The sequence below is a fragment of the Eucalyptus grandis genome, chromosome 9 (genome assembly GCF_016545825.1).
Source record: "Eucalyptus grandis isolate ANBG69807.140 chromosome 9, ASM1654582v1, whole genome shotgun sequence".
NCBI classification, from domain to species: Eukaryota; Viridiplantae; Streptophyta; class Magnoliopsida; order Myrtales; family Myrtaceae; genus Eucalyptus; species Eucalyptus grandis.
In genome coordinates, this window is record NC_052620.1 from 37,937,794 (window position 1) to 37,962,032 (window position 24,239).

At 40.8% G+C, this 24,239-nt stretch overlaps 4 protein-coding genes across 4 annotated transcripts; 2 read left to right on the forward strand and 2 right to left on the reverse strand.

Moving 5' to 3' along the window:
• LOC104419696 (probable ubiquitin-conjugating enzyme E2 18) lies at positions 1-4,736 on the forward strand. Its single transcript, XM_010031436.2, has 6 exons — positions 1-221; positions 440-543; positions 682-784; positions 947-1,010; positions 3,965-4,053; positions 4,302-4,736. Exons 1-6 carry the CDS (start codon positions 192-194, stop codon positions 4,395-4,397), a joined length of 486 nt encoding a protein of 161 aa, XP_010029738.2. The 5' UTR covers positions 1-191; the 3' UTR covers positions 4,398-4,736.
• A 2,404-nt stretch (positions 4,737-7,140) lies between these two features.
• On the forward strand, positions 7,141-10,099 carry LOC104419697 (50S ribosomal protein L7/L12). The gene is given in 3 exon segments (XM_010031437.3): positions 7,141-7,558; positions 7,561-7,807; positions 9,560-10,099. Coding segments are annotated over 2 exon segments (549 nt in total). The 5' UTR covers positions 7,141-7,255; the 3' UTR covers position 7,807; positions 9,560-10,099.
• Positions 10,100-10,435: 336 nt separating this feature from the next.
• LOC104419698 (peroxidase 72) lies at positions 10,436-12,405 on the reverse strand. Its single transcript, XM_010031439.3, has 4 exons — positions 11,931-12,405; positions 11,424-11,615; positions 11,097-11,262; positions 10,436-11,001 (listed from the first exon to the last, which is right to left on the reverse strand). The coding sequence occupies exons 1-4, from the start codon at positions 12,168-12,170 to the stop codon at positions 10,589-10,591; spliced, it is 1,011 nt and encodes a 336-aa protein (XP_010029741.2). The 5' UTR covers positions 12,171-12,405; the 3' UTR covers positions 10,436-10,588.
• An 8,757-nt stretch (positions 12,406-21,162) lies between these two features.
• LOC104419699 (dehydrin DHN1) lies at positions 21,163-22,278 on the reverse strand. Its single transcript, XM_010031441.3, has 2 exons — positions 21,879-22,278; positions 21,163-21,656 (listed from the first exon to the last, which is right to left on the reverse strand). Exons 1-2 carry the CDS (start codon positions 22,149-22,151, stop codon positions 21,423-21,425), a joined length of 507 nt encoding a protein of 168 aa, XP_010029743.2. The 5' UTR covers positions 22,152-22,278; the 3' UTR covers positions 21,163-21,422.
• Between the last annotated feature and the right edge of the window lie 1,961 nt (positions 22,279-24,239).

Below are 24,239 nucleotides of genomic sequence, written 5' to 3' on the forward strand. Positions count from 1 at the left end.
AGATGTGGTGGTGGTGGTAGTACTTCTGGTGGGTCAGAACCTCCCGCGAGCTCCTCCCTCTTTCCTTTCTTCTCTCTCTCTCTCTCTCTCTCTCTCTCTCTCTCTGGCTCGGCCTTTTCGTCAACGCCATCAATCCATCTCTCTCTCTCTCTCTCTCAAACTCTCCGCCAATTGCAGGGCGAACGACAACTATGACCAGCTCCTCCGCCGCCTCTCGCAAGGTCTCTCCTCCTCCGCGCCCTCCCCCTCTCTCTCTCTGATTTCCTCCCCGGCGACGCGCGCTCGCTCGCGCCGCGGAGGATTTCCCGGCGTTTCCGGTCGCGCGCTCGATTGCCCGTCGTTTCCGGGAAGATTCCGGGAAAACGATCGATTTTTTCTTCACCCCTTTTTGTTAATTTTGTGTTTTTTTTCTTTTTTTGGGGTTCCGATGGGTTTTCAGGCCCTGAGTAAGATTGCATCGAACCGCCTCCAGAAGGAGCTGGTGGAGTGGCAGGTCAATCCTCCGACCGGGTTCAAGCACAAGGTCACCGACAATCTCCAGAGGTACCCATCAATTTTCTCCTCTAGGGTTCTGAGAAATTTTCGATCTTTTTTTCTGGGCTGCAAAAAAGTAGTGCTGGGTCGTTGTGAAGTTTGGTTTTTGTCTTACCTTCTGCGATTGTTGGTGGGGGGGATGTATAGGTGGGTTATCGAAGTGAATGGAGCTCCAGGAACTCTGTATGCTAATGAGACTTACCAGCTTCAGGTGGACTTCCCTGAGCATTACCCCATGGAAGCCCCCCAGGTAATTTCGTCGAAGCCGATGTCTTTTTCGCATGGTTGTTCTGTCGGAGTACTTTTGATGTGCGGGATTGGCGTTGCGGGTGCGGATTTTGTTATTTGAGTTTGGGGTTAGGGTATGAATTATGTTTCTGATCTTTGTCCAACATGGGTTTGTGGCTGACAGGTCATTTTTGTGCCTCCGGCTCCTCTCCATCCTCATATATACAGCAACGGCCATATTTGTTTAGGTAATTTACGCAGATTGCTTCGAAGTTGTAGCTTGGCATCATTTCTTTTTTTTTTTTTGTGCTTCTTTGCTTCTGCTGTTTTTTATTCGGTTTCTTTATAGTGGAAGTTGGTTATATTCTGAGAAGATTATATGTGTTGTGCACTATTTATTGAAGTTTTGAAGACAAACCTTTTCTTGGGAAATGCATCTATTTTTCACTGGGTAGCTCCCAACTATGGAATCGAGAATGGATGTTAGAAGCTTGTATTGTCTTTCTCTATGAGAATCAGGTGCATAAAAAACTTTGTTCAACCCAAAGGAGATGATTTTATCTCAGGCTACCTCAAGAAGCACAGTATCATCCAAGTCCTGACTTGGATTTTGGTGACACTCTATTCATCTTCTTGAGGATCATGACATTGATATGTTTTTCCTGGGACTTTTGTTTCCATACATTTTTTACTGTATTGGCAACTTTGAAAGGCTAAATTGTCTAAGCCAGCCTTTTGTGATGAAGTAAACCATTAATAGCTTACTCTGGAGTCTCTCTTGTTTGCTTGTGTCTTTGGCTTTAGCTTGCCAATGTGTTTCTGCTGGTTTCAATTCTGTGTTTGTGACTTCGGCTCTCAATGTACTTCTGGTGGCTTGAAATTGCTTGTAATTGATTTTCTTTTTGAAGAATCATATCTTCAGAGAAGTCTTTGTTGTGAGAACTGTATAAGTTACACTTCGTATTTCTCAAATTTGATATTGAACCTTCTTTCAAAGTGTCTTCTGAGTCTAAATTACAAAGCCAGCTCTAGCGACAGGGCTTGCAATTGCTGCTTTCCATTTATGTAATGAGCTTTCATATAGAATCGTTTGTGCTACAGCTCTCATCGTGGGGCATTCCTCTTTTAAAGTCAATCTTTCTTATTTGTATTAATACAATTGCCAGCCCTTTCTTTAAAGTGATTGCTTTAGATAAATTCTGTGAATCACTAGTCTAGCCTTGAAGGATTAATGAATCAAACATTTGCTAAAAGACCCATCCACAGCCGAATGTATCACTAGTGCACTTTTCTTGTTTGGACTAGTTTAGTCTGCCAATGCTAAGTAGGTTCAGAGCACTATTAAGCAAAAAATGCACAACCTACAATGTTCATGCTATTTCCATCCCTCATATAGTCTTAGACACATTTAATATTCAAATTGTGCGAAATTTCCCTCATTAATTGTAAGATCGATATAAGAGGAAAACTATACCTTTGTTGTAGATCAATTAAGCTAGTAATTTTTTTCAATCGTTCCTAAAACGTCGTTTCTTCTTCTTCTTCTCCTCCTCCTCCTCCTCCTCCTCCTCCTCCTCCTCCTTGTAAGATCGATATAAGAGGAAAACTATACCTTTGTTGTAGATCAATTAAGCTAGTAATTTTTTTCAATCGGTCCTAAAACGTCGTCTCCTCCTCCTCTTTCTTCGTTCAAATTGGAGAAGTTTAAAAATCTTTGTTGCTTCTTTGTGACATTCATCTAAGATTTGAGTATTTTCACAAGTTAAAGATCTTTAATCTAATTTACAGATTATTGATGATGTGCATAATGTGTCTCTAAAGTTCAATCTCTAACAAGTCCTTGTGATCAGTTAAAAGTTGTGACTATAATTTTTATTTAAGACATGTTAATTAACAAAGACTACCAAAAAAATTAAAATACATTTGAAAAAATTGTTTGTAGAAATCAGCTTGTGCACATTAGTGAGATGGAGTTTTTGTACAACTTGACAGGAAATAACATAAGGTGGTGGTTCATATCTTAATTAAGCAGATTATGCACAACCTATGTTTTGTGGTGGTATCATTAACATTAAAACAATTTTAAGTTCATCATGAGGTTTGGTTTGTAAATAAGTTATTTAGTTACTCATACCAGCTTCCATGCAAGTCTTACCTAATGCTTCACAATGATGTTAATCTCGCTGGAAAGTCTTCTTCTATGTGTTGGCTTACGTTAAGGAAGGCTTGTTGAATCAATAAGCACGTATTGCACCTTGTTGAAATAAGCATCATCTCTATTTGACAAACTACTTCATTTTCAATAATTCAAAGCTAGGATGCTTCAGCATAATTTTTGTTAAAACAGTTGTCTATTTCTATGCAGGATCTGGTCAGTGTATCCAATATGTCGGATCCATAGCTACTTAATCAAACTAGTTCTTTAAGTAAATTTGATAGTTCTCTTTACTGCTTTGTTATTATTTGTGGCTGAAATATCTGCTCCTCATGCCCATATATTACCACTGAATAAATTGATACTGTGGTCTTAACTTATCTTGAAGCTTTTCAAATGGTTTTATATTCTAAGTGGCTTTGCCACTGAAACTTCAGAAAGGTGATGTCATTATTTTTTTTATAGGTTTATGCTTTCTGTGATCTGCTGCTTGTATAGACAGATCATGGTTCTTGAAAGTGAACCATTAGACTGTCCTGCCCTTCAAATCCTGCTTCTACAATTCATATCAGCAAGAAGATTCTTGTTTATTAAAAGATAGTCTTTGCACACCAGCTTAAGATGGTTTCCTTTTATTGTCTGGACGATAGTCCTAACTAATAAACCAATGGAATATGATGTGTGTGGCTAAGATAAATGGTTGAAAGGCACAATGATAAAGCCTTCCGAGTCATGGAGTTCGATTGAGAATGGTACTTACAATTTGATTGGTGTTATAGTTTTATAAATTTGTAAGATTAGTCAAGTTGTGTAGGAGAGCTCTCTCTCTCTCTCTCTCTCTCGCACACACACCCACACCCACACACTCTCTTACGCACTCACACAGAGCTTGCTGTCCGGATTATTGAGATATCATTGTTTTGCTTCTTGTTTCCATTTTGATCAGGATTATAATGTCCCTTAAGCAAATACATAAATGTCTATTTGACTTGGCTTTTGCTACGTTGGCAGTAGTATTAATATGGATCTCTGTTTTATCATTGCTAGACATATTGTATGATTCTTGGTCGCCCGCTATGACTGTCAGTTCCGTCTGCATCAGCATTCTGTCGATGCTTTCTAGCTCGACTGTTAAGGTTTGTCTTTATATCTTTTGAGTTCTACTGCAGCTAATAATGTTTGTTGGTGCACTCACTACTGCACTGAGTATGATTACCAATTGATGCCATACTAACTTACGTAAATTTATCTTGATTAGACTGGTTTTTGGTTGAATGGTGAAGTTCAAACTACTCATATGTGTCACCCCTATTGTTAATTTGGAGGGAGTAGTTCTTCCATTTTGTTCTCAATTGGTCTGACAGTCTGTTTTTATGCTTCCCAGCAACGCCCAGAAGATAACGATCGTTATGTGAAGAACTGTCGGAATGGGAGGTCTCCTAAAGAGACCAGGTGGTGGTTTCATGACGATAAAGTATAACAACGAACGTATCTTCCTCTAGTAGTCGCTAAAGCACTAGGGTAGAGGGCATCTCTTCTAAAGAAAAATGAAGGGTGAAAAAAGAAAGAGAAAATCCTGGGGAAAAAACTAGTGATTGTGTCAAATGCTTAATAACCCTCCTGTAAAGTCGCAATGTCTGGCATTTGTAAAGGAAGAGGAAGATTTCTTGCTTTAACTGTGTGCAAAACAAACTGGGGTCTTTGCAATTCTCCGAAGGAATGGTTGGTGCGGTTTCCGTCCACCAATTTGAATCGGTTATATTAATTAATTACAGCTTCTTTAAAATTGCTGGGATGTTTTCTCTGGGTTTAACCAGTATAACTCCTTGCAGTACATTGTGTGCCTAGTCCGATTGCCAATGATATTCTCCTGTATTTAGCTTAATGTCATCTCCATTTCTTGTCATTCTGATTTTATGAATCTTTTGCTGCGACCCCGTCATATTATCATAGCGTGAGTTTGAGCTTGTAATGCAAAGGCCCTGCCTTCTTAATTCGGGCACCGTCGCTTCCTCCAGCCATCTTTGTCGCATGAAATATGATCGAGCCTTGATGTGCTGTTTATGCTCTATGCCACCAATAACTCGAGGGTTTTTTTCACATTCAATCGTGCTGGAACGAGTGCACTGTTTCGTGATTGGTACAGCTAGAGCTTTGATTATCGCAATCAAGTTATGAGACCAACAAAACAGTGTTTGTACTGGTAAAATCATACCCTTCTCAATGTCAAGACTGCTCAGGACCTGCGAGTTGGCCAAGGAGGTTGCCCTCGCCATCTTATTGGGAATGAGTTGGTGGTGACGATGAACTAGAATAATTTAGGACAGTGCTTACCTCATCAAGCTAGTCGAGCTCGGGTAGGAAGCCAGCATTCGCATCCTTAGGCATTCGCAGTGCTTGCGAATCGGTTGCGGTGTTTTTCCTTGCGGTACGCAGGCGAGTGAAGCGACGGGTCGATGATGGGGAAGCTTGTATTGGGGTTGGCGGTAAGGGACTGCGACGCGGATGTGCTCTCGTCCTTGGTCCGTTAAGCCCACGCATCGTGAGGAAAGGGAAAGACGATGCTTTTTAAGACGATGCTGTCGTGCCTTCGTTAGCAATCATCGTGACAAACACGAACGCCGTAAAGTCATGTTTACGAATCTTGCGTTAGTATCGCATAGGAATCGAGTCGAAACGACTTCGTAATCGAGTTATAGGTCACAAAATTGAGTGTAGTCAATTTCGATATGAAAGATTCGGTTAGTTCTATGATCCGTTGGTCGGTTGGGATGACAAAGTTGGGCCCGATTTTGACTGGTGAAAAGTGCTGGATGTCTTTTTTCTCTTGCATCACCGATTCGACTTTTTCATAGAATTCGTTAGGATTGTTGGACAAGAACATGGGGTGATTTATACCGTGTCCTAGGTGAGGGTGAGCATATTGGACTGTCTAAACAGGAACCGTTTGGACCGATAGATTTGGTTGAGTTCTTGGAGGCATCGGTCCGATTCCCACTTCCATAAAAATGGAACTAGTGATTTTCGGTTTGATTCCCGATTCTAAAGGGAATCAGTCTAGAGTGGACATGCTTTTTTTTTTTTTTTTTTTTTTTAAATATATTTTTCTAATTTCTTAAAAATAGCCATAAATCCCAAAATAGACTATTTTATTTCTTAGACACATATATAAGTGAACTTCAAACTAAAATTTTTATGGAATAAAAAAGGGGCTAGTATTGTCGGACTAGACTAGATTGGAACCAATGGACCGGTTCGGTTCTCGATCTTAGGACCAAACGGGCTGGTCCCGGTTCCCAAAATTGGGGATTGGTCCTCCGATCGGATTCAGATTCCATTTTAGATCGGACCGTACTAATAATTGATCATCATTAGTCCTAAGTAGAAATGAGCAAAATATGCGTTTGCCAAATTTATCAAGATTTATTTAAAAGATTAGGATTAATATCACGAAAAATCCTAAACTCTACTCATTATAACACAAATACCTTGAATTTTCTTTTGTGTCACTTTTGCTTGGCATGTACATCACATATTCTAGATCGAGTAGACGTTCTGGGTTTTCAACGAGCCACTCCTACATTCATTTCATTAAGGATTGATGATATTTTAACAATATTTCCAGAGGGATGGTTAGTACTATCCCCAATTGGCCCATTGTGATACAAAAATCTTAAATTTTTGTTTGTGTCGCAATGCACCTAAATCTTCAATTTATTAAAGAAAAAGGGGTCAACCCAATATAAATGGGTTGAAATACATTTTGAGCAAATCGCAGCCCATTTATAAGAATTATTTAGATCTAAGTTCCATTTTTCATGAAATAAATAAATGATATGAAAAATATTTTTTAAATAATTTTTTATATCAATTATAAAAATGAAGAAACAAAAAATATTTTAAATGTTTGTGAAAATCTTTAGACATATATAGTTATTGACAACATAAGTATTTTTAATTGACTAATTATTTTAAGTGATAAAAACGATTATTATCAGAAAAAAAAAATTATGTTTCTCGAAACAAAAGCGGAGTATTTTTATTGAACAATGAATTTGTCTTTTGGGATTTCTGTCTGTTTATGCGTGCGCAAACAGGCGACGTTGATTCGGACTCGCATGAAACCCGAATCCGAATTACTGAACCCGAATCGAACCCGAACCCGACCCGTATTTGCTCGCTAAAGCCTCCTTCCCGTTAGGCCGTTAGGGTTTATGCCCGGCGCAGGCGAAACGAGGACGACGACGACGACGACGACGATGCAGCAGATTCATCACTCCCCATTGCAGTCTCTCTCTTCAATCTGATGTCGTTTTTGCTCGCGTAGCATTTCCAAGAATGAGGTTCCTCCGATCGATCTCCCCGCACTTCGCCGTCGCCCGCCGCTCCCTCCGCCCCCTCAGCCGCGGGTTCTCCGCGGCCGCCGCGCCGCCGGCGGAGCAGTCGCCGCGGCCCCCTCCCTCCGGCCGCGTCTCCGCCCTCGTCGACGAGATAGCCGCCCTCACGCTCCTCGAGGTCTCCGACCTCACCGAGGAGATGCGCAAGAGGATGGGCGTCGAGGAGATGCCGGCCATGGCGGTCATGATGCCCGGGATGGGGTTCGCGGTGCGGGGCCCCGGGAGGGCGGGGGCCGGGGCCGGGGGGCGGCCGCGGCGGACGAGAAGAAGGCGGAGAAGACGGCGTTCGACCTGAAGCTGGAGGGCTTCGACGCCGCCGCGAAGATCAAGGTGATCAAGGAGGTGCGGGCGTGCACGGACCTGGGGCTGAAGGAGGCCAAGGACCTGGTGGAGAAGGCCCCGACGCTGTTGAAGAAGGGCGTGGCGAAGGAGGAGGCGGAGAAGATCGTGGAGAAGATGAAGGCAATTGGTGCCAAAGTCAGTATGGAGTGAGGTAATGAATCACCCTTCATTTGCTTTTTCTGAAAATTTCTTCTTGTTGCATTTCGTGCTACCGATTTTGTGTGTCCAATCTTTTTGGCCGAGTATTGAAGAAAGTGGTCTGCTTGATATCTTGTGTTGGATTATAATTCGTGCCTTTTCAACATAAAGTCCAGACATTTACTGAATAAACATCGTCTAAATTGAATCATTGGTGGGAATGTCTCTGAAGTTGCAGTGGATAGATTATGTGCATGGATTGGATTTGGTCTAGACAAGTGCTAGGGAAAATTATGGAGGTTTTAGTGGACGGTGTGTTTGGAGACTTGGCGAAGCACACTCGGATGAACGGCACAACCACAAGTTCTTTCCTTTTTACTGGCTGCGAGTTCATTGCCGCTGTTAAGAGACTGGCTTTTCTCTTTATTCGAAGTCACGACCTTCGCTGCATATTATGCTCCACAGTCTTAACAATCAATTGTCATAACCACAGCTCTTCATGTCTTTACCCCTCCAACCGGGTTTTCTAGGATCAAACTATCTGAGCCCATCAATTTGAAGGATCTTAAAATTGCAGTGGTACAGGAATGGATCTATGTGTTAATTGCAAGAAAGGAGGTGGGGGCAGTTGTTATGTTGCGCCATGTTTACAGATGGCAAGATGCACATGTATTGGAAGAGGGCACACTTCTTTCATTATAACTACTTGTTATTGCACCATATCATCTTCCGATCTTCATTTTTGATTTTTTACTGTGGGGACTTCTGTAGGACTGTAACATTGAGCAAGTGCGATGAAACTTCAGCTTTAAGCTTTTTTTTTTGGGTGAAAAGATGATTTAATTTAAAACCCACAGATCAGCTTGTTGCTTATATTTTCTTTTTATTGATTGAAAAGAATGTTCTCCGGTGATTTTGTTGATTTAATTGTATCAGGAATAAGTGAAGAAATTTTGAAATGATCGCTTTTTCTACAAAGTATGAGCTTTTCTTCTACTTCGCATGAACATTTTGTGTTAATTTTTTACAATTTAGGGAGATTAAGTATACATGATGATTTTCCTGGGAAATAGACTAAGACCAAGACCAAGGATGATGCTTTTAATGGCATCTAAGATTCGACATGTTAAGGCTACAAGACTTAGCCAACTGAGAGTGTAAGGTCGTGTCCTTCTGGAGCACGCCGGATTCAATATGTTAAGGCAAGAAGACTTAGCCAACTGAGAACGTAAGGTTGTGTCCCTTCGGAGCACATGGACCTTGAAATTTTCTTTATGCATGTGTGAGACGGAGCAAAAGCAGAAAGAGTGTTATGGTAAGTGTCAGTAGGGATGAGGCTAACCAGCTAATTTCAGTAGGGATGAGGCTAACAAGCATCGTGGAATTTTTTTTTTTTTTTGGTAAAAAGCATCGTGGAATTTTCAATTGTGTGTAATTAGTATTTGGGATGCTTGAGTTTTTAGCTCTGACTGTTCTGTGATATAATTCATTTGGTAAGAGAGCTGGCTTAATTGTGGTTGAAAAGTATGTTTTTGGTTGGGAGCATCTCGTGTATTATTCTCGGGAAGATGTATTTAGGCCTTATTTCTGTGTTCTCCTTGCCCCCTCATTAATTATTGCAGCTTTATATGTCCAGTCATAGACCCCCACTCAAATTTTGTCAGAGAATATGACAGCCGACAGGACGAATATGCTCTTTGATATGCTTTCCCCATATATCCGCACTTTTGTCTAAGACCCGCTTTTTCATGTTTTCGTTCTTCAGATTTACTGAAGCAAGTGAAAATGCAATAGCAGCGGAACCGTGGGAGATATTTGGTGCAAGCGATTCTAAACGATACCATTGGTGGCAACGTTATTGCCAAGCTTGGAGATTGCTGTTATTTCCTCATAACATGGAGCTTTCCTTGTTCAAACAGCTTAATTTTTTTATGAGACTTGGAAAAAGTAGACGTTCAGCCTCTGTTGAGCTTTTTCATACCCATCAACCTCAAGTTTGTTTTGTGCTTATAGATCTGTACCCTGCTGTAGGACAAAGCAGACCAGGGATCTAGCTTACTGACCTTGTTATCACATACCTGGTGGCTTCTTTCCACTGTTTGTGAGGTAACATTGCCGCATTCCTCAAAACAGTGGTTGCGAGGTCGATGTAAGGAGCATTGGATGGATTTTTCACTACTGGTGCCAGTTCATATGCCATTTTCAGGAGGTTTTGTGATCGCAACAAATTGTTGTTCGTATTTAGCATAGTGTTCCCATTCGAACAAGAAGTTACTGAGAGAAATAAGTAATTTTTTTTTTTTTACGTCAGAGAAATAAGTAAATTCAAATGCTTGATTTCATTTGAATGTTCATATATTTTGCATTGATTCGTGCACAGCTTGTGATTTACAATCAATCTAGTTATGTATACCTAACTTGATTTACTCGTTAACTGAGATTCCATTTCCATTCATCAACTGAATTAATGGTTAATTGAGAAAAATTAACGCTCGAGGTGGAGAAATAAGATGACACAACAATTTGATGCAGAGTGCTCTACTCTTCATCTGGATATGAAAATGCATTTTAGATTCGATAAATCCTATCGTTGCCTGATTCGATATGGAATTGACTCATGAACAAAGAAGAAAACAAGACGTTATGAATGAAAAATTATTGACTTCATTCGAACAGAACAACAAATTGCGATTCGGCAATTCCAGTACACAACAGCCATAACAGAGTAGAACAAAGCAAAGAAAATTAAGACTCACGGACTGATTCATTCCGGAAATGGAAGAAGTAATTCCAATTATTTATTGACCTGCCTACAACGCTTCCTGATCTGTCCCTTGGACCCTGTCAGTGGGGTGATGTTGCCCATCTTGACCATGGACTTGGCGAACTGCTCGAAGAAGAGCTCTTGGTTCCCCGCATACTGCTTCACCAGCTGCAGCGTGGCCTGGCTCTGCGTCACGAGGACTTCGTCGGAGCTCAAGAGCCCCTTCTTAGCCAGCAGGTTCTTGAAGTAGCTGTTGTCGAACTTTATCGGGCTGACAAAGTCCAAGAAGAAGAGGTTCTGGTCGCCCCCGGACCGTGGGCAGCGGGTGCGGAGCTGAGCGGCGTAGGATTGGTCGAGCGTGAAGTCGGGCTGCCCGTTGCCTGTCTGGTTGTAGAGCCTCTGCCTGAAGGTGGTGCATCTTGCATTTCCAATTGTGTGGCTTCCTGTGTAACGGGACATTTCCAACAATTTTATTTTCCCTAACTTGGACTCGAATGCTATAATCAAAACTAAGGTCAAGAAATTCCAATTATTTTACCGGAGAGGGCGACAAGATCAACAATATCAAGTCCTTTAAGCTTGAACTTGGTGAGAATGGTCTGGAAAGTGTTGTTTGGAGCAGGAATGTTGTTGTTAGAGCCACTCAAGCTTGCTCCTGTTGAGTCCCTCCTTCCCAGTGGCACTACCCAGCTAGGCCCACCAGTCTGTTTACACATTCAAGCATTGATTTATGCTCGTTAGGCATTTCAAATTAGTTTCTTTTTTTTTTTTTTTTGCTTTTCTTTTTTCCTGGTTTTTTTCTTGGGTGAAAAGTTGAAATTTTTTCTGAGAGAAGTTGGGCACTACTGTATGTACATATGCTTACAAGAACAGTGGAGTCTCTGGCAGCCAAGGCCAACAGGTCAGCACAAGACACTGTTTGAGGGCACTCCTTCTCCAGTGCAGATTTGATCTCATCAAGCACTTCAAAGCCTCTGGCTGAGTTCGTGTTAGGGACGGACCGCTTCTCACTGATTATAGTGCCGCTGCTGTCCAGCAATAAGGATGCGTCGCAGCCCTGTCACATACATCGACAACGTTGGTACTTAGACAGAGCATATTATAAACATGCTCTAATAGGAAGCAAAATGTAAGTACAAATTACTCCTGACAGTGGCGATAAGAAATGCTTTGTTGTGCTATGACGAGCAGTTAATGCACTGGAAGCATCGAGAAAGCTTCTAAACCAGGAAAAATGATCGACAAGATTGTTTACTCTTCGCATAGAGTGCTGACTTAGAGTACATGTATAAGAAACTATTTTTGCAACTTTTTGAAACCAAAGATTAGACGTGGAAACTTATTTACTCCAAGTAATTGCGTAGCCGCTGACCTTAACGAAGCAATCGTGGAAATGTAAGCGGAGGAGTGAAGCGGCCATGCGAGGATCTTTCGCAACGGCCTTGGCCACCACCGACTTCACTATCTCTTGAGCCTTGGGGCAAGAATGGTCGTAGAATTGTGGATAAAGGTAACCCCCATAACCTGCCTTGGCACAGAGACCGAGTGGAGCCAGAGCAAGAACACAGAAAATGATGAGGAAGTTCTTGGATTGACTCATTCTTGCCCTCATTCTTGCCCCTCTTTCTTTTAGGAATGATCTCTACAGAAGAGCCCTTGTAGTGTGAAGAGAAAATGTTTTGGGTGCTTGTGATGAGGAAAATAGGGTGCTTTAGAGGGGTCTATATAGATTTTTTCTATTGAACTAGTCCTTGAGAGACGGATCAGCTGAAGGAAACACAAAGCTGGAGTGGGTAGCTGATTAGCTCTACTAGCTACTGCTAACAGAAGATCACATAACATATTGGAGTTGTTAGCCCCTCAGCCTCTCTAAGCCTCACCAGTGTCACCACGTGTCAAGTTCCATGCATAGAAAATTGGATATCTTTATTAATTTTTCTTTGATTCCTGCTGCTTTTAGGTCATGATAATAACTAAAAAGCTCATTGGATTAGGGAGGGACCATCGATTAATGCATGCATTATGATGCTCCCCTCTTTTTCTCCTTGACAAGATTATTTTCAGGAGACGTATCAACATCCACTTCTCTGCTCGAGGCAATTTTGGGTCCACATCACTCGAATAAGGAGGAACGTTTACCTTGGTCGATCGGACCGTGACAAACATGCGACAGGCAGCCTGGAGTCTGAAAAAGCACGCCATAGATGGACCCACAAAAGCGGGGAATATCTTATTGCAGTAGGCTCAACTGCTTTGTTGACAAAGCCTGGATGACATCTCAATCGTTGACTGGTGTGAGGGTATGCATTGAATGATGGGTCTCGAGAGTAATGAGCTTTTAGGAGGATTTTCCATAGAGGGTGAGTAAAGCAATCGATTAAAAGAAATCCCACGTTGTCTGCTTTAGGAATCTATTTCAAAAAATGAAGAGAGAGAGAGAGAGAGAGAGAGAAATCCCACGTTGTCTGCTTTAGGAATCTATTTCAAAAAATGAAGAGAGAGAGAGAGAGAGAGAGAGAGAGAGAGCTCTTCCTTGCCACAAGTGGTTTAGCATCGTATTTCCTTCTTGGTTTTGAAGTTTGCCCGAGCATAGTTTAATTAGTCCAAAAGATAAATACACTCTTCCTTGCCGCAAGTGGTTTGGCATCATATTTCCTTCTTGGTTTTGAAGCTTGCTCAAGCATAGTTCAATAGTCCAAAAGATAAATGAAAATTTTCATAAAATAATGCTATATCTACCTAGAATATGCAATTGCCAATGCAAAGAGAATTACGGAGATGTCTCGGGAGTTGGATAAGTATCTGATCTCCTCTTTATGCTTATATTGATCTAAGTAAAATACGATTGCTCATCACGAAAATAAAATATGATTGCTCATCACGAAAACTCTACGGGGGAATCTTATGTCGTATGTTGCTTAAAGGCGAGAAGTAAGTTTGATCGAATGTTGCTTTCTATAGATTCGATTATAAAAGCAGCAGACAACTCCACGTTATTGACTTCAAGCGGGGGAGGCTAATTTAGTCATTGATTCGAGAACGAGTTGAGGCATCTAAAACATGAGAATACAACGCATGGGCAATTACTTCTCTCGGTACCATAACTCAGTTCACAACTACACGACTACCTCTAAGGAAAATGCTATTTGGACAAGTGTTTGAATTGAAGAACTATACTATTTTTCACAGTTCGTTCCGAGTCGACCCAAGTCAAGTTTTGCACCTTAATTTAATAGCATGTATACTTATAACTTAATTGGCGAATCAAATGAAGATTCTCGGCATCTCTAAGTTTCAATGTATAAAGAGACTTGCGATGGGGAATTCATATTTATTTAATCTTGTGGGGTTTATAGTAAAGCCATGTGATTAATGATTCCGATCTTTTTATTTAAAAATCATGTAATAATTTCTTCTCCTTTTGATTTGGGCGGGAAAATAAACTATGAAAGTGATGAAAGATTCCAAAACCAATGGGCTAAATGCCAAGACATTAGGAAAGTCATTACCTCATAGATTGGCTTAGTTCAACAATTTTTTCCACAAGTCTCTATTGGAATCTCTATGGATTTACAATTACGCAATCAATTTTGTTTAAGTAGCTTTTGATGTAGATTTCTTAATCAAGAAAATTTATTAAATTTATCCCCAATAATCTTGACACCGAGCACATAGTTAACTTCATCCATTTCCTTTGTCTCAAAGTTAGAGGGCAATTATTAAATAATGAAATAATTCCCTGTCAGTTTCAGCCTACGCCATTAAAGGTAAAAAGAAAAGAGCCTAAGCTATCCTTGTCATTCCAACCTACGTTTTCAATAAAAAAGAAAAAAGCAGCCAGGAAGTTCCCTTGGACCTTCTGGAATTGTTAATTACAGCTGTCATATACAAATCAGACACCACCGACCGATTAAAAGTACTCAGCTTCCACCTAATCGTTTGGATCCTGCTGTCTTTTTGACAGGCAAAAGAAAAACCCAAAGGCCCCTCATTTTGACTCGAGCCCTGCACTAGACATATGTTCCCGCTAATTTTACGGCGTCATAACTCTACCCATAAGGGACTTGAAATTGCAATTCTTGCTGAGATAAATAGTGTTTTTCAGGTACCAGGGTAGGCCGTTTTAAGATTGATTTTGATTTCCCTTAAACCTATTATGTTAAAAATGGTTTCTTAGTTTTTGAAACCTAGAAGTTATTGGAAAATATGACTTCAAATCAATAAATTATTCAAGTCGGACTTTGAGGCGTGATATCACTTTTTTTTTTTAAGAATTTATTTGTCCTATAATGTTGCTAACGGTCACCAGCAAATATCTTACGGGATATAAAAAAATTTCAAACGAGACTACTGGATACCAATTCTAGTATCTCCAAGGTCTTTCTAGAAAACAATTGAAAAACGGTTGTAGTTTTTGGAAAGAAGACTTGAAAATGATCTCATGCTTGTTCATTAAAAAAAATGACATATATAAATCGATCTTAAAGAACAAATGTAACTCTTCGTGAAAAGTTGCAAATTAAACAAGGATATCCGTTCATTCGGAAGGAGCTGCAAAATGAACAAACGCAACCTTTTGGAAATTGTTGCAAATAGAATAAGTCTAATTTTCAAAAGTTGTTTTGAAAAGACACATATGAGTTTTCTCTTTTCTTTTTTTTTTTTTCTTGTTAGGGGGCTTCTTTGCCAATAGGTTACTCTCTTTTGTCTCCTGCGTCTGTGGTACCAATCGGTTCAGCAAGACTCACACTTGACTCGGGTGCTAGTCATTCTTTTCAGAATCCGAAGTCGAATCTTTTCTTTTCCTTGCTTATACGTCAAGATTTTCTTTGTGTTCCGTGTACCGCGTTCGAAGCTTGTGGAGCCTATGCGAAGCAAGCAGGTTTTGAGCTAAGATTAGTTCCTTCATTTGAGCAACTAGTTAATAGTTCCCCTATGTAGGTATATATCTAAGTAGAAAATAGAGTTCGAGCTCTTCCTTTCTTCCCTTTGTTTGATCTCCTGAGGCAAGTCTGGTGGCTCCATCGGTTTCATAAAAGGAATGACATAGCCATACTAAGGCAACAAAGAAAAGGAATAAACATAATAAAAAATATTTTTTTAATAAATAAAATTCCGAATTTTCACAATTTCTAAAAAATACTTATTGAACAAAAAACAACATTTGAAAAAAATAAAGGTTAATAGGGTAACTGTACGAAATAAAATAAAATAAAATAAAATAACCCAACCACGGGCAGCGTAGTTGGTGTGAGTTCTTTCCCTCATCGCAAAGGTTGAGGGTTCGAATCCTCTTGTTGCTAAAGTGTCTAAAGTGAGGAGGTCCTAGGCTAGCATTCCCCGAGGTTTACATTTAAATAGCGGCTTGCGGTGAGGCCCGACAATGCCATTGGGTACTGGAGGGTCGTGTGATCCCCAAAAGGTGATCTCCGGCAGTTCCTCAGTAAAAAAAAAAATTAATCACATAATTATTTGCGCACACACACGCCGGTATTGTAAAGTCTAGCCTGCACCTAATATTTCTTCTTTAAACATATTAAAGAACGCTCACACTTATTAAATGACCCATCTCCTCCCACCTTTCCCATGTGGGACAAGGAGAAACACTATTTGTTTATTTTGCAAACAAACTTCCAATAGAAGTTACATTGCATACCCTAAAATCTAGAAGCAATCCCGTCAATCAGTTACAGGGTTTACTTGAGTCGACCAATTTCTTTATTATTATTATTATTATTATTATTATTATTATTATTATTATTATTATTATTATTATTATTATTATTATTATTATTATTATTATTATTATTATTATTATTATTATTATTATTATTATTATTATTATTATTATTATTATTATTATTATTATTATTTTTTGGGTTTCATTTTTATTCAAGCAAATTGAAAGTGAATGCAACAACAAAAACAATCCATATAAAGATGAACATGTAAAATAAAATAAACAATAAAAAGTTCAAAATGTAACCATGGTTCATCGGTTCCCAATTCCTAGCTTGGTTCTTCGGTTCCTAATTTGATTCTTATCCTAGAACCAGGTTTCGAATTGCACAATACCAATTCAACCTTTTTGGAATTGGGAATCGAATTGGTAACTGCCAGAATTTGGAATGGACCAATTTCTATGGCTCGATCAGTCCGGTTTTTGGTCTTACCTTAGATCCATGTTCACTTCCCATGTAAGGGTGATTGGTTCCCAGTTAAATTTGGTGTCACCAAGGAACTGGAATTGGACTAGTAAGACCAATTCCACATTTCTAGGACTGGGAACCAGATGAACTAGTTGTGGAACCAGAAAGCAAATTGGGCCGATCTAGTTCTTGGGTGGTCCAATGGAACTGGTGAATCACAGTAATAAACTAGTTTACCCTCTCCTTTAAAATCAAGCATTTACTCTTTACTTGCAAGAAGATCAAAAGCTTCAAAAATCGTGTGAGCATCACACATTAACTGAATCTTAGCCAAAAGGCCAAGAAAGATATACTTTTGTTGGAGCATGGCTTGGCTTTTATTCATAAATCCTTTTACGGTCTTTGCGTGCTCGTTCATAGGACTCTCGGCATTCGCGTGGAAGGCTTGATACAATAACAGAGACAAGTCAAGAGTCCTAAGGAGAATTACCAAAAAAGTCATAAACCTATTGCAATTGTGCCAATTCAATCATAAACCTTTTTTTTTAGCCAATTTAGTTTTAAACCTTTTATAATTGTGCCAATTCAGTCCATCCGGCCAAAATAGGCTGGCCGGCGATGTGGACGTCGGCGAGGGGACAACCCAGGTCAAACGCTGACGTGGCAATTTTAAAAATTTTAAAAAAATTTCGAATTTTAAAATTTTTTTTTGAATATTTTTATTATTTATTTATTTTTTCACACATTCTCTTTCCTCGGCCAGCCGGCGCAGAGCCGGAGGTGAGGGCTGGCAAGGTCAACCTCGTCGGCCATTGGCGAGGCTCGCCCCGCCGGCGGAGGGCGGAGGTCAACCTCACCGATCGGCGAGGGCGAGGCCCCGCGGATCCGGCGGCTCGGCCCTCACCAAGGCCGTTGGTGAGGGCGAGAGGCGGGAGGCGGTCGACCGGGCGAGGAGAGGGAATCGGGGAGGCAAAGCCGAGCGAGGAGACGACCGGACGCCGTCGAGGGCCGGTTTGAGGGACGTCGAAGCTCACTGCATTGCTCGATTGCAAGCGGACGCCGCCATTGACGCCGAGGTTCGGTTGACGGAATCTAAGAGCTTCGCGGCGGTTGGAATCAAGCCGAGCTGTTCGTTCCGATGGGGCGAATCGGGGGAATTCGGCGGAGGGACTCATCTTCTTCATTGCGGCGCGCGAGGGCGTTTGGTCGTCTCCTTAGCTCGGCTCCACCTCTCCCCGATTCCCTCTCCCCACCTGGTCGACCGCCTCCTCGCTCCGCCGCTTCTTCTCTTCCAGGTCTCTCTCTCCCTCCCCGTCTCCACCCCAGCCTTGGCGAGGGCCGAGCTCGCCGGATTTGGCGAGGCCTCGCCCTCAACGGCCGGCGAGGGCGACGGCCGGCCTCGGCCGGCGGGCGAGCCTCGCCGGTGGCCAATGAGGCGACCTCGCCGGCCCTCGCCTCGGCGGCGCTGGTCGCAGAGGAAAGAGAAGGTGTGAAAAAAAAAAGAAAAAGAAAAAGAAAATATTTAAAAATTATTTTAAAAAATTAAAAAATTCGAATTTTTTAAAAAAAAAAAAATTAAAAATTGCCACGTTAGCGTCGTTGGCCGGATGTCCCCCATCGGCGTCCACATTAGCGCCGGCCGGCCAATTTTGGCCGGATGGACTAGATTGGCACAATTATAAAATGTTTAGGACTAAATTGGCCAAAAAAAAAAAAGTTTAGTCCTACATTAGAGGCATTTGCATGGAAGGCTAGACATTGTAAGAGAGACAAGCTAGACATGTTGATAGTGCATTTAGTTCAGTATTTTGAAAGCTCATTAGACAAATGCAAAGCAATTTAGCGTAAAGGGCTTTGGGTAAGTGTAAAGGTCGCTTGGTAAACTACGCTTTGATAAACAACTTTGAGAGAAATGCCGTTTGGCAGAAAACACATTTGAATAGTCCTTTGGTAATCAATACTAATTTTTTAATTTTTATTTGTTTAAAATTGAAAAAAATCAAATATATATATTTAAAGAAAAGGACCAAACCCTTTGCTAGATCGGCGAAGGGCTATGGTGCCAGTGAGCTAGGTCTCGGCGTCGGTGACCATCGACCAAGCTCACTTGGATCACGCCCTCCTAGGTCGCTTGATCGACAATCGCTAGCACTAGATCTAGCTCATCGGGGACTATATCCTTTTGCTAGACTGACAAAGGGTTTAGTCCTTTTTAATAAAAAAAATAATAATAAGGGACATAATAAAAAATTTAAAGAATTAGTAAGGGTAGTTTTGGAAGGAAAAAAATGAGTTCAGCATCGGGTCAAATGCTGAAAGCCCAATACAAGTCCCTATTAGCATTGGGCTTTTAGCTTTTACAATACTGACTTTCAAGTGAAAGCTTCTTTTAATAGTTATCAAATAGTTCGGCATTTCCCTAAGAGACTTTGGAAGGGAAAGCCCATTGGGAATGTTGACCCAAATACACCCTGAGAGTCGCACATCGAACAGGCGCGCAAAGATCATAAGGGAGGTTGTGAATCAAAGCCAAGTCACGCACATGTGCAAAGCATACCTTTATTGACTTTTTTTCTAAATATTTGCATCTCAACAACATTGAGAAAATCCCTAACAATTAAGAGTTCAAATTATTTCTTTAATAATTTTGAAGAAATAAGATTAAAACTTTAAAAAATAATTGGTCTAGTCGGGGTGGTTCCATATTTGGAATCGGATTGAAATCACCGATTCCAATTTTATGGAATTAGGAACTAGACCAATGCCCCAAGAATCGGATTGAACCAGTAGGTTAGGCCGATTTGGGTGGTTTCCGGTCCGGTCAATTTCTTTTACTCTCCCTTACCCCCAAGTGCACTTTCTATCAAGCAATTGAAGAGCTGAGAAGGAAATGTGAATGTTTCTAAACTTGATGTGGAAATAATAGAACACTTGATCCTCTTTGTTAGAAAAAATTATATTGTTAATAGGGAAAATGACAAAAATGATTTCGAATTCTAGCTTAATGTACAATGTCTTCCTTCAATTTTTAATTTGTTTCATATGCTCCCTAAATTTTATCATAATATGTAATACCGTCCCTAAATTTTTAATTTGTTCAATGTGGTCTATGAACTTTTGGTATATATTCAATCTAATCCTTGCACTATATATTGAACCCTTAGTCACTAAGAATGCCCTTGATTAGTGCAATGGGATGTGTCTATTTGTTTATCTCTTGTCTCTTAACACATTCTTTTTTCTTCTCATTGGAGTTATTTCACGAAAACTTGCCATGGTAAGAAAAGGGGGGTGCGGGGCCGGGGGCACTTGGAGAGCACATATCAATAGAGAGTTGTATACTACATTCAGGAAGGATAAATCGCTCCTGAAAAAAGAATCTATTGAATATTGAATATTGAATATTGAATATTTTATATAGTCTATGGACTAGATTGAACATGCAGAAGTCTTAGAAATCATGTTAAAAAAAAATTAAAATTTAGGAATGACATTGAACAAATTAAAAGTTAAAAAATAATACTGCACATTCGACCAAATTTTAATGATCATTTGTGTAATTATCCCTCATTAATAACATGCTCAAGAATTTAGAGTTGAGATTCCGGATGCCTATTTTTTTTTTTTTTTATGCCTATTCAGCAAAATAGGCCTTATTCTCTTAAAAGTGCAACCTTTAGGACCAATTTCGATTTGGACTCGAACTATTTTACCTCATAAGCACAAACATTAGGTAGGGAGTAAAATCTTGTTGCCGAGTAAATGTGGAATGACATGTTGCTTCTTCAACATCAATGGAAGAAAACTTGATGGGGGTCAAATCTTGTTGGTGAATAAAAAAAAGTGCCTTTTTTACGAGACAATAAAAAAAATTAGACTAAAATTGAGACCCAATGCTCATTATTAGAAAAAATTATTATAAATTCCGAGTAAGAATGAAAACATGAGCTAACATGAGTGCACTTCAGAAAATCGGGCCCAGAAAAATTGTATCCATTAAAGATGTTTTCCTTTTGTTAATTACTTGTCCTCAAGTGTGTGGCCGTGGGAGATGCTCAAGTCAAAGCATTTCGATCATTTCTCCCTCTTTGACCACAAGCATGACCAGCTGAGCGTATCCAAATGGAGTCCTCACCTCTCAAACTCAAAAGTACCCTTAAAACATTGAAACAGAAGAATATCCTCTCTCTCTCTCTCTCTCTCTCTCTCTCTCTCTCTCCCCCTCCTTCCCGAAATTTAAGCAGCTCCTGTTGCTGTCCTCGGCTCTTAGGTTGTGCAACGGAGTATCAACCTTGGTCGCACGAAACGTAGGATGCAAGAAAAGGCCATCAGGAACAACGGTCCCCAGAGGCCCGGCCGGTGTGCCACCGCTAGGCAGCACCCCATACGCCGTAAAACCAGTCTGCTGCGAGACTGATTTATTAAAGACCTTCTTATTTAAATGAGCACTCAAAACATCCAAAGTACATCACTTATAACAACTGAATACAAAAACTCAACACATATATTTTGACTGCGAAGGACTCAGTACACAACACAAAAGAGCAACTTTCAGGTGCAAGCTCCCCAGGGGGAAGTAGACATAGTGACCTTGCACTTATTTTGGCACATCTAAATTCAAGTCCCTCCCTCATACACACAAGACAAAAAGACAACTACGTGCACCCACTTAGATATCCAGTACCGATCAAGTAACTGATCAACATATGTAATATCTAATGATGTCCGGGCAGCTTCTCCTTGATCTTGTCCATCATCCCCTTCTTCTCCTGCTGCTGCCCCATCTCCGCCCCATAGCCTCCGCTCACAGCGGTGGACGTCGGGTACGACCCCGCCTGCTGCTGCTGCTGCTGCTGCGGCTCGTCCTTGCTGCCCATCCCCGGAATCTTCTCCTTTATCTTCTCCTTAATCCCCTTCTTCCTCCTCCCGCCTTGACCATCATCTTCCGACTGCACCCATAACAGAAGAGTTGTCTTTTAAAGAACAGTTGAAATTCATTTGCACCGCTTTCCTATAAATTGAAGCACGTGCCGTGACATTCTCAAAAGCTTTGACAAAATATGTGGACAACTGACAATTAGTTTACGCGCTTTCGTGAAATTGAATGTAGCTGAAAGTTCGGACCACGGAAAGGGAAAAAACGAGAAGAAAATGTAGTTTTAAAGACTGACGGAGCTAGAACCGGAGCTTCCGGATCGCTGGAGCACTCCACCACCGCCACCTCCATGATGTCCGCCTCTCTGCTGCTGCTGCTGGTCTCCGCCATAACCGAGGCCGCCGGTCACCCCAGCTGCACCGCCGGTTCCAGCACTGTAAACACCTGTTCCGTATCCGGTCTGCGGGACCGGGTTCCCGAACTCGTCCGTCTGGCGAATCGTGTTGCCGTACTCGTCGTTCTGGCGACGCGTGTCGGAGTCACCATACTGGCCACCGTATCCCGCCATTTCCTCACTTCCTCTCACACGTCTCTACGCAAAGCGAAGCTGTGCAGACAACCAACGACCAAGAAACGCGCTCTTCACACTGAATGTCTCTTTTCTGTTTGGAGATGGATGGTCGATCGATCTGAATCCGAGCGGGGTTTTATAGGGAGCTGTAGGGTGGCCGGAGACTCTGCAAGCCTCCACGTGCATGGCTCGGCGACGGGACACGTGCATGCCACGCCCGCGTACAGGATGAGGACACGTGTGCTGGGGCGGGACTGGGGAAGTGTCCCGTAATGTCGGCTGCGTGTGGATAAGGAGAAAATATTAGGGGCAACGGTGACACTTCACCGCGTAATCCGAGCTTTGGCAGTTTGTGTCGGAAATGGATAGGAGTCGTCGGTGCACACGTCGCATGTGAATAGGCTCGCATCTAGATTGTTAGCTTACATAATTCAACGAAATTAATATATTTATTGAGTGCTTTTTACTTTGAGGCATGTAAGATGAGTTTCCTCATCATGTTAGAAGTGGTGTACTAAATGATGAGATGATCCCTTATTTTAGAAGAATACATCCCACTCGTTCACATACCAGCTGGTACGATATTAGATTAGTTAATATGCTAATTTGGCTAATCGATCTTTGTTTTGTTAGTTTTGTTCCCCATAACAAAATATCTTTCACCAAGAATAGTTTGTCAGTTTTTATTTAGAAAGGATGAAAGTTCTTTGCTAACTCTGGACAAAAGATATCAAATGTGATATGAATGTTAAATTTCTAATTTCGAATGGCACTGTACAACCTTGACAACAAACTGGCCAACCCTGAGGATAATTTCCAACTATTCCTGAATCTAATCGATAGCACAATTTGAGGTTAATTTGATACAGTGTTGGACTCTAATCGACGACAATGCATCAAGATACATAATATAACGCTGGAATCTAATCAACGATGCTAGACTAGGATAGATGATATAATGTTGGAATTTAATTGACAACGTAACACTATGATATAGACATACGTTGGAATCTAATCGATGATAAGAATCTAAGAGCTACAGTAATGAAAACTAAAGTGTATTACATAGAATGTAAAGATAAAAGAATAACATATTGATTGATATGTTAGGGATAGCTCCTGTTGGATGACTGGTGGTATTTATAGAGAAACTTAGTAACTGCTATATAGTTATCATCTTCTAATAACCGCTTCAAACCTCATGCACATCCTTCTTTCTTTGCGATTAACTTGCCATTTCCTTTGTAACTGCTTTGATTGTGCCCTGGTGCTTTCTAACTTATCAACAACGATCTCATGGCTAGGTCTTTAGATATCAACTGCTCCTTAACCACACAGACCTTTGGCACTTTCCTGAATATTTCAAATGTCTTTATCCAAAACTTACCCTCCAACATCACTTAAGCAGCCACCAAACATTATATTTCAACAATTGAACACATGGTGGCTTCTTGCTTACTGGCGCTTGTTGAGTCTTTATCTTTAGGCTTATCGATGATTGATCATATATCAATGCCTTTCTTGTAATATTTATGTGATTTCACCAAATTACGTTATCTCCTATTATCGTGATCGATATGTGATGATATGGCCAACATTGAGTGTCAATGATATCATTGGATCTAGCTCACCTTCATTTCTGGGGATGAAAAAAGGAAAAACAAATATCATGGGAATGATTGTTAGTGTTTTTGGATGATGTAGAACTTATGTGAAACCCACGTGATCCAGTATGTTTTTAAATATAAAGTCCTAAATATACTAGATAGATGTAAGGAGTGTCTCCTTTTTTTTTTTTTTTGGTCAAAAACACAGCTTGTATTCAAGATAACGTAAGATTACAACCTGAAGATAAAGCATCGGCATAAACTAGATCAAGCAAAATGTACGGGGGAAATAGAATCAGTTCTGGGCCGAAGCATAGAGGTGGGCCTTTGCAGCCTAGTCAGCACCTAGGTTAGCTTCTCGTCGGCAGTGGAGCATCGTTAGGTTAGGAAACTTGGAAAGCAAAAAGATAGCTTCATTGATCATAGATCGGAGTTACCACGGCGGCGATCGCAGACCTTGCACGACTTCGACAAGATC